The following is a 16,447-nucleotide window of genomic DNA, read 5'->3' on the forward strand; positions in this document are numbered from 1 at the left end:
ATAAAGAATATGTACATAAGGATATATGAGTGAGTGATGGTACAGAGCAGCATACAGTAGATGGTATCGAGTACAGTATATACATATGAGATGAGTATGTAGACAAAGTAAACAAAGTGGCATAGTTAAAGTGGCTAGTGATACATGTATTACATAAGGATGCAGTCGATGATGTAGAGTACAGTATATACGTATGCATATGAGATGAATAATGTAGGGTAAGTAACATTATATAAGGTAGCATTGTTTAAAGTGGCTAGTGATATATTTACATCATTTCCCATCAATTCCCATTATTAAAGTGGCTGGAGTTGGGTCAGTGTCAATGACAGTGTGTTGGCAGCAGCCACTCAATGGTAAATGTAAATGTAAATAAGGGGGTGCTCCCTCTGCTGTTTCCTGAAGTCCACAATCATCTCCTTTGTTTTGTTGATGTTGAGTGAGAGGTCCTTTTCCTGACACCACATTCCAGGTGCCCTCACCTCCTCTCTGTAGGCTGTCTCGTCATTGTTGGTAATCAAGCCCACTACTGTAGTGTCATCTGCAAACTTGATGATTAAGTTGGAGGTGTGCATGGCCACAAAGTCATGTGTGAACAGGAAGTATGGGAGGGGACTGAGCACGCACCCTTGTGGGGCCCCAGTGTTGAGGATCAGCGAAGTGGAGATGTTGTTTCCTACCTTTACCACCTGGGGGCTGCCCGTCAAAAAGTCCAGGACTCAATTGCACAGGGCGGGGTTGAGACCCAGGGCCTTAAGCTTGATGATGAGCTTGGAGGATACCATGGTGTTGAATGCTGAGCTGTAGTCAATGAACAGCATTCTTATATAGATATTCCTCTTATCCAGATGGGATAGGGCAGTGTGATGGTGATTGCATCTTCTGTGGACCTGTTGTGGCGATATGCAAACTGAAGTGTGTCTAGGGTGGCAGCTAAAGGTGGAGGTGATATGATCCTTGACTAGTCTCTCAAAGCACTTCATGATGACAGAAGTGAGTGCTACTGGGCGATAGTAATTTAGTTCAGTTATCTTTGCCTTCTTTGGTACAGGAACAATGGTGGCCATCTTGAAGCATGTGGGGACAGCAGACTGGGATAGGAAGCGATTGAATATGTCCGTAAACACACCAGCCAGCTGGTCTGCACATGCTCTGAGGACGCGGCTAGGGATGCCATCTGTGTTTAGTTTGTCTGGAAGCAAGTCGGTGTCTGTGATGTGGCTGGTTTTCTAGTTGGAGTCCATAATTGCCTGTAGACCCAGTTGGAGTCCATAATTGCCTGTAGACCCTGCCACATACGTCTTGTGTCTGAGCCGTTGAATTGCGACTCCACTTTGCCCCTATACCGACATTTCGCTTGTTTGATTGCCTTGCGTAGGGAATAACTACACTGTTTATATTTCGGCCATATTCTCCGACATCTTTCCATTGTTTTGAATGTGGTCGTTCACACTTTCAGTTTTGTGCGAATGCCGCCATCTATCCACAGTTTCTGGTTAAGGTAGGTTTTAATAGTCACAGTGGGTACATCTCCAATGCACTTCCTAATAAAAACTCACTCACAGAGTCAGCATATAAATCAATGTTATTCTCTGAGGCTTCCCATAACATTACCCAGTCTGCGTGATCAAAACAATCTTGAAGCGTTGATTCCAATTGGTCAGATCAGCGTTGAATGGTTCTAGTCACGGGTACATCCTGTTTGAGTTTCTGCCTACGGTAGGAGCAAGATGTAGTCGTGGTCGGATTTGCCGAAGGGAGGGCGGGGAGGGCCTTGTATGCATCGCGGAAGTTAGAGTAGCAGTGGTTCAGTGTATTGCCCATGTGGGTCCTACAGTCAATGTGCTGGTATAATTTAGATAGCCTTGTTCTCAAATTAGCTTGAGTTGAGTTCCTGTATGTTGTTATGATTACAACATGATTCGTTAATGATGAAGCATACACCCCTACCCTTCTTCTTCTTACCAGAGAGATGATTGTTTCTGTCGGCGTGACGCCGTTAGGAAGAACGCCTGTGACTTTGTAGTGACTGGGTGTATTGATACACCATACAAAGTGTAATTAATATCTTCAGAAGGATTACTTTATCCTATCCTAGGTATTCCTGAAAGAGGTGGGGTTTTCGGAAGGTGGTGGACACCCGCTGTCCTGGCGTCGTGAGGGAGTTTATCCATGCTCAAAGGGATATTTACTGTCGGCTTTTTAAAAATGGTTTTACCCTTCTACCAATAGGTGCTCTTCTTTGCAAGGCATTGGAAAACGTCCCTGGTCTTTGTGATTGAGTCTGTGTTTGAAATTCACTGCTCAACTGAAGGACCTTACAGTATGTGTGGTGTACAGAGATGTGGTCATTGAAAAAAAATCAACAACTTGTTAAGCACATTTTTACTCCTGAACTTATTTAGACTTGCCATAGCCAAGTGGTTGAATACTTATTGCTTCAAAACAATTCAGCTTTTCATTTTTTATGAATTTGTAAACATTTCTAAAAACATAATTCCACTTTGACATTATGGGGTATTGTGTGTAGGCCAGTGACAACATCTAAAATTTCAATTCTCCCAATCACAGCCGGTTGTGATACAGCCTGGATTCGAACCAGGGTGCCTGTAGTGTCTCTAGCACTGAGATGCAGTGCCTTAGACCGCTGTGGCAATCGGGAGCCCTATGCATAAATCTGATCCAAACCGGCAATCAAAACAATCAAGTGTAATTACCGAATGATTACTGGATATCCATTTTCTCCTCCTATAGAGCAAACCAAACACTATGTCAGTCAGAAAATCAAAAAAGATCAAAAGCATCACAACCTAGCCTCACATTTCCTTCAACTGCTGAAATTAGAAAGGGCCTCTGGAGCACAATTAAAACCACTCAGACATTTTAATCAAGAATATTTTTGAAGCAGCCACATAATGCAGGGTCTCACTCTCACAGCCCAAGGGGAGATCTGGTTGATCTGGGCGAAGTAGAGCTAGGCCGTTCCTACTGGTTTTTTGGACACCAAGCACTACAGCCTGACACAGTGGACAACTCTCCTCTGTATTAAAACCAAAGTAAATTCATTCTCTAGCATTCCACAGATATTTTTTTGTTATGCGAGAGCTACGCACCAAAGAAGAGGATCAGTGCAGTTCAAATCACAACATTTGCATATTAAAAGGAAAATCGCTGTCAACGCTATAGTAAAGAGACAGCATGCAGAGAAGTGGCCAAGCATAAGGCTGGTATTCAAGCATACTGATCCTCATTCAATATGGATGTGGATGCAGGCGTGATCATGTCCATCAATGTCACGTGACTCAAACAGAAGACTGGTTAAGTTGAAAAACATAGGCAACATCCAATATTATAGACATTTCTCAAATAGTAGAGACTCTCAAACAGTGACCAATGACCCAGTGCAGGGTAGTCTAACGCTTTCTAAGCCATGGCTTAAGATTTTTAGAAAATGTGGACCTGAAACTATAAAAAAATTCTGGAAAACCTCAATTTGAAAATAAATAATGGCGGTGACCTTGTTAAAAAATAATTTATTCCTGAATGCTGTGCAAGTGGTTGAAACAAAACATGTAAAATAATCAGATTCTGCCCAGTCCTTCTTGGCATGGCTGATAATCATATAATCATGCCACTTAAAGAAAACAATCCACCTAGTTTAATTGGAACAGCTGAAAGAGTAAGATTGATGCCATCTTCTAACAATGCCACCAAACCTAGATGGCACAAGATCATCATTGGCGTGGCTCCAGAAAAAAACATATGGCTGGAAGGCCTCAGATTGTTGTCATGCCACCCTAATTGGTGCTAATAACCATAGGAGTTTCAGCACACACTAGGAACCATTTCTTCATACCTACTACCAAAGCCTGAAGGCCCAATGCTGACATTCTACCCTCTTCGGAAGGAGCCCATGAAACCAGGTCACTGTATAATTTCTCGATGGTTTGATGGGAAATGAGTGCAATGTAGCTTGCAAGTCAGCGATCTGTTAAATAAACATATCTGTTGCTCACAGCAGCACTAGAGCAACAAAACATGTTCATGTAACAGATTTGTACTCCACCGGACTAAAATTACAGTTTCAAATGATGGAGGAACGAGTGGTAAAGGGGTTTTATTGTATACATAATAGAAAGAGTACCCCAGGTCAGAAATGATGGAGGAGGACGAGTGGTAAAGGGGTTTTATTGTATACATAATAGAAAGAGTACCCCATGCCAGAAATGATGGAGGAGGACGAGTGGTAAAGGGGTTTTATTGTATACATAATAGAAAGAGTACCCCAGGCCAGAAATGATGGAGGAGGACGAGTGGTAAAGGGGTTTTATTGTATACATAATAGAAAGAGTACCCCAGGTCAGAAATGATGGAGGAGGACGAGTGGTAAAGGGGTTTTATTTTTATTGCCAGAAATGATAAGGAGAAAGAGTACCCCAGGTCAGAAAAATGATGGAGGAGGACGAGTGGTAAAGGGGTTTTATTGTATACATGATGGAGAAAGAGTACCCCAGGTCAGAAATGATGGAGGAGGACGAGTGGTAAAGGGGTTTTATTGTATACATAATAGAAAGAGTACCCCAGGTCAGAAATGATGGAGTGGAGGGGGACATAAAAGAGTGGTCAGAAATGAAGAGGGTTTTATTGTATACATAATAGAAAGAGTACCCCAGGTCAGAAATGTGTGGCAATGCAGTGGATGGCTGAGCTATGAATTTTAAAAAAACATCTAATCTATGGAAAAAACAGTATCTTCGCCAGTCTGTATATTAATCTGAAAGTAACCAACTCATACCTTAACAACATGGCGGCACAGACCGTACAGTATGAAGATAAGCATAGAAATCCCAGATCACACTTGCAGGCGATGTCATGGCAACGTTGGCTAGCTAAGCTCATGTGTAGAAACACGTCATCGGGTTGAACGTCTCACACTGAACTACGCATGTGCAGGCCGTCAAATCTGTTGTTTTTGACAAATGAGAGCATGTCAGTTTGACAATTTCACGAGGTTGGAGTAATAACATGTTCAACAAAAGACATTGGCTCTAGTTTCTAAAATGAACAACTATGGGAGAATTTTTCACTTCTCTCATTGACTTCTCAAACTCCGGCTTGGTCTGCTTGGTCTGTGTTGCAAGCATTCCTGGAAGTCTCGCGATGTTGCGTCTCTGGATTTAGAAACTCTGAGGGTGGTGCTAGCAGGCATGGTCAGACTCCCCTGAAGACTACAGGACCAGAACAAACAAGGGGGACAAAGACAGAAGGGTACAGACCCAGACAGAGCTAAATTCCACACCCCATTGTCTGCAGTGATAGTGGGGGACAACACAGATGACCCTGCAATATGTGATAATGCCACCAGGCCTGACCCCTACCAGCTCTAATCCAAAACACTGGGATGATGTCATCCCTGCTTATCCAGACCGTAAGAGCAACAAAGCGGAGAGAGAGAGAGAGAAAAAGAGGGAGAGCGAGAGAGGGGCTAGTCCCACAAAGGAGTCGCTCCCATAGAGAAAGCAGCCAACGGAAGGAAATCAGATACCCTCTCCACACATCTGTGTCACAAAACAAAAAGTTTAGACAACACAACCTGCCCACCCTGTGCTTTACTCTGGGAAGGGTTTCACAGAGAGGTTACAGAACTCTTGAGTTGTTGACATCCATTAAACGTTAGCTTCTGTTCTCTCACCGAAAAAACAGATAACAAAGTGGTATCGTTCAAGAAGACAACCCAAGGCAAATAGTGCTGAAGGTTTAGGTCACCTTTTCCAAACTTAAAGCAATCAATTGTTTTGTCAGTAAAAAAATGGTAACCACACAGCGGCAGAATAGATTGTGTGTATCAAAATGGTTTGTCCCCTTCAAAAAAGGTCTAATGGTGAGAGAGAACAGTTAAGCAGTAGGACAGGTCACTGTGGCTGGCCTCACAGACCCCTGTGTCCAAAGCAAGACTCATTGGGATCTATGCTTCACTGGGGAGCGGGAGAGGGCAACAGTTCGCTCAAAAGTAACCCTGTTGCACTTTAGAACTTATGTGATGCCCCTCCCCCATATTCCCTCCACAAAGGGACCTTGCCCCTTGTCCCCACCCACCAGGAATTTCTCAGGCATTGCTGGGGTCACCATGACAACTGGGTGCTTAACAAAGCATTTATCTTATGCATTCTTCCTTTCACAGGGGAGAGAGGGAACAACAGTCAAAGGAGAAATGGGGAGAAAAGAAGGAGGGTGGAGGAGCTTGAAAGGATGGGGAAGGGGGCCGTGGAGAGGCTGCTGAGAATCATGGACACAGGGAGATAGAAGAGGAGGGATACATGACTGATGAATGTAAGAGGGCAAGGTGATAGGTGATGTTAGAGTGAAGAGCAGAGGTGGTGGACAAAGTGCCACAGACATTCCAAGCAGGGCTGTGACTAATGTCTTCTTGGGGGGCAACAGAGGTATGGAGAGAGATAACGGGCCATTACAGACAAGCCAGCACAAACATACACACCAACAGACAGGTGCTACATCATGGAAATTGTATGGCATATTGCGGGACAGTGTAAAGGCCAAGGGTATTTCTGAGAATAAGCACAAGTTCTCAACTTCTTGCTCCCCCTTTATCCATGTCTGCGTAGTCATGGGGAAAACCCATTGGCTTCAAACACTAACCGTTCTGCCCCTGAACAAGGCAGATAACCCACTGTTCCTAGGCCGTCAGTGAAAATAAGAATTTGTTCTTAACTGACTTGCCTAGTTAAATAAAGGGGGGAAAAGGGCGAGACAAAAACTGCTACACTAGTGCATTCATCCATACCTCAGCTAATATTAGAGCCAGTCAGACCATGTCCCCTGGCAGCAACCAGCCACAGAGGAAGTCCATCCACAGACAGTCTTAATACACTGTAATGGAATTACATCAACTGGGACTGGTTTGACGCAAATTTAGATGTGATGAATGAGTGGCTTCCTAAAAAAGTCCACTCTTGTCCTGTTATGTTGTGTGGTGAATGGTGACAGTGGGAAAATGGACACCTTACAAAACACAGAATATGGACTCACTGCCTGGGCTGTGTGGGAGTCGGGAGAACTGTCTCACATTCAAATAAGATATTTCAATATTCAAAACAAGCTGAACATTGTAAATGCAGTTAGTCTTTTCAAACAATATTTGCATGTGTAATGGTCTTGAAATAGGATTTGTGACAGATAATCACAGTGCAATGTACTACAGAAATTGATTCTGTTGTCAACATCTTAGTCCTAATTCCAAATTCAGATCCAACTCCTTTCACATTTCCTTAATCCCAGTGGAACCGATAAATGTGTAGTCTGATGACATAGGGAGTTCACCAAGACTGGAACTGAGAACAGTTTGAGGTCAGGGGTCAGCTGTGATGCTACAGAGGGTTTGGTGAGAGGAGTTTCCCTATGGAAAATCCCCAGTATACTGACTACTGATGATAAAGCCAGTGACAGTACCTCCCGGGGCAGAGACCACCTAGGTAGACAACATAGCATGCTTGCTATTAGCATGTCATCTATGAGCTAATGCATGCCTTGCCGTGCACTCTGAGGCAAATCAAGCTGCTATGTTCAGTCAGAGGGGAGAGCTTGAGCATTTCATCTCAGTGCTGATGACTATAACAGTGGGTATGTGCAGTATGTTGCCTACGGAGGAATCTGGCTTCACACATTTCATCAAAGGAACAAACATTCCAAAGTAAATACCATGGTGTTTATTCTAGAACGATATTCAGGTAAGAACACAGGGAGAGAGTATTCCATCAAACTCAGTAGTGAGGATGAGAGGAAGGAAGATAAATCCCCTCAGCATCAAAAGCACACACACATTAATGCAAGCTCACACATTAATGCAAGCTCACACATGCAAGAAGCAGCAGTAGATCAGCTCAGCAGTATATCAACGCTGGAGCAACAGTGCACAGGTTCTGCCACATCAATTATCTATCTGCCAGCCTGGTACAACTCCTGGTTGGGCTGATCTGGTGTCAGTTCTGTTGCTCAGCTCAGGAGGGAGAATAGGATCCAACAATCCTCACAAATCTGTAATCAACTGTATTTACAACTGTAATCTGGGCTGCAGCAATTAATCCAGAGATTGTAACTCCCCTGGCAGTGACATGGAATGTCTACCCACAAATCTGTAATCAGATGTATTTACAACTGTAATCTGGGCTGCAGCAATTAATCCAGAGATTGTAACTCCTGCAGCAATTAATCCAGAGATTGTAACTCCCCTGGCCAGTGACATGGAATGTCTACCCACAAATCTGTAATCAACTGTATTTACAACTGTAATCTGGGCTGCAGCAATTAATCCAGAGATTGTAATCCTCTCCTGGCCAGTGACATGGAATGTCTACCCACAAATCTGTAATCAGATGTATTTACAACCGTAATCTGGGCAGCAGCAATTAATCCAGAGATTTCAATACCCACGACCAGTGACATGGAACGTCTAATCCAGCACATTAGCCAGGTTATCCCTCGTACCCAAGTTTATTGATAAGGGACATACGCAGAGCACCATGGCTGAAAACTGGCTGCCTAACTGGCTAAACAAAGGATTCATTAAAATGTAGAATTGCCAGGGCTGCTATCTGAGCAGCTACAAAGAGTGCAATATGGACCCACCATGCCAATCAAAGGCTATTCAACCCTGCACCACTCCGATTAAACAGTATAATAGAGATGTATATAGCTCTTTTCAACCCTTTTCAGACCTTTTGTTGTTCCTCAGCATATCTAGATAGAGTAACAATATATACCTGAAGTGATGCACCTTAGCAGTATAGTTTATGTGGTTGAAGGGATATGATCTGTTGCATTTCATCACAGACTAGCTAAGGTTAATGGAATCATCCATCATATGGCATCACCTCATAAATCAGAGAGCAGAAAGGGAAGATAATGGAAGGATATGAAGTCGTCAAGGGAAGAGCTCTCAGAATTGGGGTCAACAACTTCTATTCTACAGGCAGGCACCAGTACCGTTCATTTAAGTCTCTCCCTCCCTCTCCATCTCTCTACCATAAACCCTCTTTATTTACCTTTCTCATTACCTCTGCATCTTCACAAGTTCTATCCATCTTACACCAACGTGATTTTCCTATCCTTTCTATGAACCACCTCCCTCTCTCTCCTTCTTCCCCTCTTTCACCCGGAGGGGTATTGACACACATACCCCAGCAGGTGCGGGACGCGGCGAGAAGCCGGCCGTCTAATTGGTCCTTGGTAGAGTCACAGCTGTTGCCCCCAACAAGGGCCTAGCATGAGCTCCTCTCGCCTGCCTCTGAATCGATCGCTCGCCATTGTCTCCCAGAAAGACAGACAGCCATCTCATCTGTCACCGGGGACTCACCCATTAAAGAGGCTCCAGGGAGGAGAAGCAGTAAAAACACAAAAAACAAAGCAGCGCTCCAATACATTTTAATGGCTACCCACTGCTGACCATATAGTATCTGGCACTCAGGACCAACTCAGCCAGCCTAGCACTGTCTATTGGTCTAGTAAATAACTCAAAATAGGAATGCTATACTAATATTCACCAATCATTCCATGATTATATCTGAGCCTCTCACATTAGACTACACCTGTGCATCCATCAGAGTAAAGGTTTTAAAAAATAGGAAAGTTTTAATCCATCTGGTTAAACTTATTTTATCTAGTTATATGGGCGCTTTGATGTTAAATCCCTGACTGAGAAGCTGTGCCACATTTAAAAAGGTGCCGTTTGCTGCGGTTGCTCCTCTCTTTTAATTAGAGCCAAGGCCATAAAGGAACCAGCTCTACAGCCTGGCTCCCAGAAAGCAAGGGCCACAAATCTCTCTCCCAACTCTCCCGCAGCGATTCAAGTTTAGTCACATTTTGTAGCAAATAAAATGCTCTGTAATTAGTGCTGACAGGTGAAATTACCAGTGCAGAGTGCAAACTCAAAGACAAACACGAGGTTAGAGAAGACCACGCAAACTCAAAGACAAGCACGAGGTTAGAGAAGACCACGCAAACTCAAAGACAAACACGAGGTTAGAGAAGAACAAACTCAAAGACAAACACGAGGTTAGAAGACCACGCAAACTCAAAGACAAACACGAGGTTAGAGAAGACCACGCAAACTCAAAGACAAGCACGAGGTTAGAGAAGACCACGCAAACTCAAAGACAAACACGAGGTTAGAGAAGACCACGCAAACTCAAAGACAAACACGAGGTTAGAGAAGACCACGCAAACTCAAAGACAAACACGAGGTTAGAGAAGACCACGCAAACTCAAAGACAAACACGAGGTTAGAGAAGACCACGCAAACTCAAAGACAAGCACGAGGTTAGAGAAGACCACGCAAACTCAAAGACAAACACGAGGTTAGAGAAGACCACGCAAACTCAAAGACAAACACGAGGTTAGAGAAGACCACGCAGCTCCCTGGTTTCCATGAGCTGGCTACTAGAACTCTCCAAACGCTTTATCTTTGCAGTGAGTCAAAAATGAATTACTTTCCAGTCTAAAAGGTGTATGTTCATAGATGGCTCTGTCCATCATGGCTTGAAACATGACATATAGGCCTAGCATAAAATATAGCCATAAGGCCTATGTTTGGTTCATGCTATATTTGTTAACAAAGGCAATTCAAATGCTGAGAGAACAATGTAAACACAGGGTGTGTCGTGCTCAGTCTGATATTACAAAGAATGACTGAGTAACTAGGGAAATATCATGCCAATCTGGTATGTGATACAAAATATATGGGGAAAATGTTGTTTTATCCTAGTTTGACATCAAATGTCATATTAGCGTGTCATCATAGCGTGAGAACACAGACTATAAAACAGTCCATAATTGAATTAAATATTGTGTGCTTGCTGAAAATGAAGGTTTTATGTTGGCCAATTATAGAAAATGATTCATTTTCAGAGTGCATTTCCCACAGGAGCAGGCCATCCAGTTGCAGACATGCACAGATGAATTTAAATAGCAGTTTAGGACAACACATTGATCTACATCAGGCCTGGGTACGGCTGCCTGCTCTTTAACAAGATGACAAACACTATAACATAAAAACAAACCCCAAGAAGATGAACTAAAATGCACTAGTAAACCAAACAAATCTCCTGACCTGTGATATTGCATCCTCCTGCCCGGATGCAAAAAAGCACAATCTAGTCTAGAAATGACTTCTCCCTAAAAATGAAACATAAGTCTTGAGGAGACACACTAAGATTACCCCCTGAATGTTAAATTTAACTCATGATTAATATTGAATTAATGAAGTTTTAATATTGAAACACTGAAGCAGAGGAGGTCATACGTAAAAAAGTGGCTATGGCAGTCAAAGTGTGTCATAAAAAGTACATATCGGAAATTGTAATGTTGAAAATGTTCAAGTGAAAAACACAAGTAGGAACAACAAGCATACCAGAAAAGGGCCTAGGTATTAAAAACAACTGAGGACAGGGTTAGTCTTACCTGAGACAGATATCCTCATGGAGGCCTCCAGGGGTCTGTTGTTGTCCAGGGCCTGGCTCAGCCGGATCTCCCCCGTGCTCTGGTTCAGGATGACCAGGTTCAGCTCATTACCAGCCTCAAAGCTGTACTGGAGCTGGTCTGAGGCGTCTGGGTCATGGGCAGGGATCCGCCCAATCACCCCTGTGGGGAAGCTACTGGACTTGTCAGTGACATAGTTATTGAAGATGATCTGGAAGTTTTTCAGCACTGGTACGTTGTCATTCTTGTCAACCAGCTTGATGTGCACAATGGCACGGCTGACAAGTGGGGCAGAGGTGGCCTGGACCACGATGACATACTCTGACCGTGTTTCGTAGTCGAGATCTGTCAGAGCAGTCAGTTCTCCTGAGAAGATGTCCAGCTGGAACACCTCTGGGATGTTTCCCTCTACTATCTGGTACATGATCTGGGCGTTGCTCCCCTCGTCTGGGTCCGAGGCAGATACGTGGGCCACTACCAGGCCTATTGGGCTGTTCTCCTCCACAAATATGTCAAACTCATCCTTCTCAAACACAGGAGGGTTGTCATTGACGTCTAGAATGGTCACCTGGATGTCCACGGACGTCTTGAGAGCAGGAACACCTTTATCCACAGCAAAGGCCTGCAGGTTGTAGAATGGCATGTTCTCTCGGTCCAGGCGACGCAGCGTTCGCACAATACCAGAGGTGGACTCAATTATGAAGTCTCCATCGCCGTCCTCTCCCCCCTGGAAAGTGTAGAAGACACGTCCATTGAGGCCAGAGTCTCGGTCAGTGGCAGAGACCTGGACGACGCTGGTAAACACTGGCACGTCCTCCATCACAGAGCCTAGGTAGTGGTCTCGGAGGAACCGAGGAGAGTTGTCATTCACATCATTCACCAGGATCTCCAGGTAGGTGGTGTCAGACTTCTGTGGGATGCCGTTGTCCCGGGCCGTGATGGCTAACGTGTAGGACACCTGATCTTCATAGTCCAGCTCCATCTGGGTGGTGACAGCGCCTGTGTCGGAGTCAATGTCGAACTGGGGGATGCTGTCATCCATGAAGTAGGTTATACGTGCATTCTCCCCAGTGTCCTCATCTGTAGCACTGATCACCACAACGGTGGTGCCAACAGGTCTGTCCTCATTGATGTTGACGGTGTAATGGGAGCTCTGAAACACGGGCCTGTGGGTGTTGGCGTCGGTGACGTTGACGAACACCTTGGCGGTGTCAAAGAGTGTGCCGTCAGACGCAGTAACACTTAGAACGTATTGGCGCTCCAGCTTGTAGTCAAGGGGCAGGGCCAGGGTTATGAGGCCCCCTCCACTCTGGCTGGTGATGGAGAACCTGTTCCTGGTGTTCCCACTGGAGATCTGATACGTCACCACACTGTTGATATCCTGGTCCACTGCAGACACCGTCACCACGCTTGTCCCCACGATGGCGTCCTCATTGAGGCGCATGTAATATGACCTCTGTGTGAACTCTGGGTTGTTGTCGTTGACGTCAAGGATGGTCATGCTAACGCTAGCTGAGGAAGACATCACCGGGTGGCCATGATCACGGGCCTCCACCCCAAAGTTGTAGAAGTCCATGCTCTCCCTGTCCAGATCAGCGGCTACGACTATCCAACCAGTGCTGTTGTTGATGGAGAATGGGAAGTTGGGCATGGTTTCAATGAGGCGGTACTCCAGCCTAGAATTGTCACCAGAGTCTGCATCAACAGCCTGGATGTGAATGATGGAGTAACCCACCGGCACATTCTCTAGCACAGTGGCCTGGAAGGGGGTGCTGACGAAAATGGGGGTGTTATCATTGACATCCAGCACCTGCACTGTTACCAGGCCACTGATGTTGGAGAGCGGCGGGCGTCCCCCGTCCTGAGCGCGGATGCGAATGGTGTATTCCTTGTTAGCCTCGTAGTCCAACTGACTGACCAGGTCCATCTTGCCTGTCTGGGCGTCAATGTAGAACTGGCCCCTGGTGTTGCCACTCATGATGCTGAAGTGAACCATGGCATTACTCCCTCTGTCCTGGTCTGTGGCAATCACCTGCAGGATTTCTGTGTTGGGTGCCATATCCTCCGGAACCTGCACCACATATCGCTTTTCACTGAACTGGGGAGCATTATCATTGTCGTCCTCTACAATAATGTGAACAGTTGCGGTGGCACTGCGGGGGGCGGGGTCACGACCCTGGTCGTTGGCCTCTACCAACAGCATGTAGGCCTCCACCATCTCTCTATCCACTGGGCCCTTCGTGCGGATCACCCCCGACCTGGAGTCAATCTCAAAAACATTGTTGGAACCGTTGCTGTTGAGGACGTGGTACAGGATGTTACCGTTGACCGGGGCGTCTCCGTCTGTGGCCCTGACGGTCAGCACCTCATAGCCGATCTCTAGGTTCTCCCTAACACTCTCCTTGTAGTCCTGTTGCTCAAAGACAGGATCATGGTCGTTACTGTCACTCACTGTGATGGTGAGGGTGGCCATGGCCGTACGGCGGGGAGTGCCATGGTCAACAGCGGTCACGCGGAATACATGGGTGTCCTTCTGCTCTCTATCCAGCACCTCCACAGTGGAGACTGCACCATTGACTGGGTCCACAGCAAACAGGTTGTTGGAGCGGCTGTCAAACAGGGCCTCTAAGAAGTACTCCAGCCTGCCTGCATCCCCCTCATCAGCATCTACTGCCTTCAAAACAACTACAGGAGTTCCAGCTGGCTTATTCTCTGCCACAGCCACCTGGTACATAGGAGGCTGAAACTGGGGGCTACTGTTAACAGCCCTCTTGCTCCTGCTCACAATGCCTGATTCAGACTGGGCAGCCTGCTGTAGTAACTTCCCCAAGTGGCCCTGTTTGAAGGAGCCTTGACCCACCCGCCAGTGGACTGAGATGCTGTTCACTCTGGATTCCCTCTCATCTCCTGTGTATTGGTTACAATGTAAGTCTAGCTCAAGAAGTGTGTCGTGTTTCAAACACAGCGTCTTGGACACAAACAACTGCCCCTCAGAAAAATATAACTCCGAACTCCGAATCACCTTGCAGTGCATACTGCTGTGGGTTGGAGAGCCGGGTAGTAGATCCCATACCCGGAGGAGCGCAGTACCAGACTCGTGGCATTCTAACTGATGATTATGGGCTTTAAACAAACTGATTATCTCCAAGTCCCATTGCGATTTCCTTTTGTGTTTACTTGAACAGTTCCTGCCGTGTACATACACATCATACTGGCTTGTGAGGAGGTGCCTCAACCCTGGGACATTGTTCATGCAGTCCACAACAGTGTACACGGTGAAAGGGTTGGAGCTGAGCGAGGCACAATTTAAACTACCTGAAAGGAACACAACGCGCGCGGACGCATCAGTTTCAATAAAGGTCTTTGAGAATTTAGGAGCGATTACCTGATCCAAAGTGCATGCCCCGCTCTGTTCAACACTTGCAATCACCGTCCGCTGCTCCGCATCCTGACTGATGTGTACATTGTAGCAATTCGACAGTGAAATGAGTTCAAACCAGCCGAAAATAATAAACAACAAATCCCACTTAATGACGGGCATTGCTCCACGATGATGTTCAACCAGGTTTGAACGTAGGCTAATTACTGCCGCTTTCCTTAAACTTTCAGTCGAGTCGTTCCCTTTTGTTGCCGCGTATCCATGCTTTCACTACTATACAGTAGCTAATCCAATTGAATTGAGAGAAACCGCAGTCACCTTGCTTGCCAAAGCTTCTCACCATGCAAACAAGCCGACACCACCACTCCATCCGCGTGAATGATTAAAATGGCTCCAACTACCCCTGCGCCTTGAGGCTTCTCATTACCATAAACCTGTTTCAGTGTGTTAGAAAGAGAGAGAGAGATAGAAAGAGATGGAGTGGAGGGGGACGTTCTCACAGGAGCCACACTGAGCTGTAAAGAAAGAGATGACTGGCCTCCTAGTCCCCTTTGAGTGTTTTTGCAGTACATGGATTGCTAAGACTTTCTATAATGCAAAAACGTTTTCCTTATGCCTTCACAAACGCTCTCACTATTTGAACACAGAAATAAGCCTAAACTTGTGAGGGTCTTTCAGTTCTCATCCACGGGGCACAGAAAGAGAGTGAGCAACATTTACTATATTTTCCTACCACCTGCTGGTACATCTGCATTACTGCAGACAGCAATCAGATTGCAACTAATCACATCCACCAGCCAGCTATTTCGGTAGCAATTGAGACTGGGAATGAGGTTAGACTGCAACTCAGCTTTCAAGAGAAGGCCACAGATGTCTTTTACAGTGATCCTGCCGTAGTCATTCAACAGTCTTGATACAATAATCTTAATTCAGCCACCTATCACTGTGAAATGATGTTAAGTTTACAATGTGCACTTAAATCCACATATGGTCAAAGGTACCTGAGGAGAAGGCACACAAAGGTCTAGTTCCAGAGGAGATGAGAAATGTATTCCTACATTTATTGATGCGAGTGAAAATCACCCATGCAGTGTGTGGAGCTGAACTCCTGTGCCCAATGAGTCCTGGTGTCACTAATAAGAAGCTGACCAGTACTGTAAAAGCACAGTAACCTCAGTGTCCACATCAGTTCTCTATAAACAGGTTTATTAAAATGATCATCTTTAGATGACCTAAAACCACTCTGAAGTAAAACATTTCATCCATGTGAGTGATGGACATGCAGAACAGCAAAAATTACAATAAAGATAGCTTTTTACTGTTTTTATTGTTGTTGGAGGCTCTAATACAATATGAATCATAAGCTTTACAAAATTAAAACAAAAATACAACAAAAGATCCCCCCCCCAAAACAGAAACTGTCAAAAGCTTCTGTCAAGACGCAAAAAGACAAACTGTGAACCCCAACATAGACAAGGGTGAAAGAGAGAAAGAGACAGAGGGAGGGACAGAGGGATGCAAATCGTCATGTTATACACAGTGTAGGGGGGGGGGTTAATGACATGGGTATACACAGTG

At 45.2% G+C, this 16,447-nt stretch overlaps 1 protein-coding gene across 2 annotated transcripts in view; it reads right to left on the reverse strand.

Moving 5' to 3' along the window:
• Positions 1-15,286, reverse strand: part of LOC115143208 (cadherin EGF LAG seven-pass G-type receptor 2-like) — an 89,443-nt gene extending 74,157 nt beyond the window's left edge. For both annotated transcript variants that reach the window (XM_065001839.1, XM_065001838.1), the window contains exon 1: positions 11,473-15,286. In XM_065001839.1, coding sequence (XP_064857911.1) covers positions 11,473-15,031 — 3,559 coding nt within the window. In that variant the 5' untranslated portion in view covers positions 15,032-15,286. The remainder of the gene's footprint in view (positions 1-11,472) is intronic.
• Between the last annotated feature and the right edge of the window lie 1,161 nt (positions 15,287-16,447).

The sequence above is a fragment of the Oncorhynchus nerka genome, linkage group LG15 (assembly GCF_034236695.1).
Source record: "Oncorhynchus nerka isolate Pitt River linkage group LG15, Oner_Uvic_2.0, whole genome shotgun sequence".
Lineage (NCBI taxonomy): Eukaryota > Metazoa > Chordata > Actinopteri > Salmoniformes > Salmonidae > Oncorhynchus > Oncorhynchus nerka.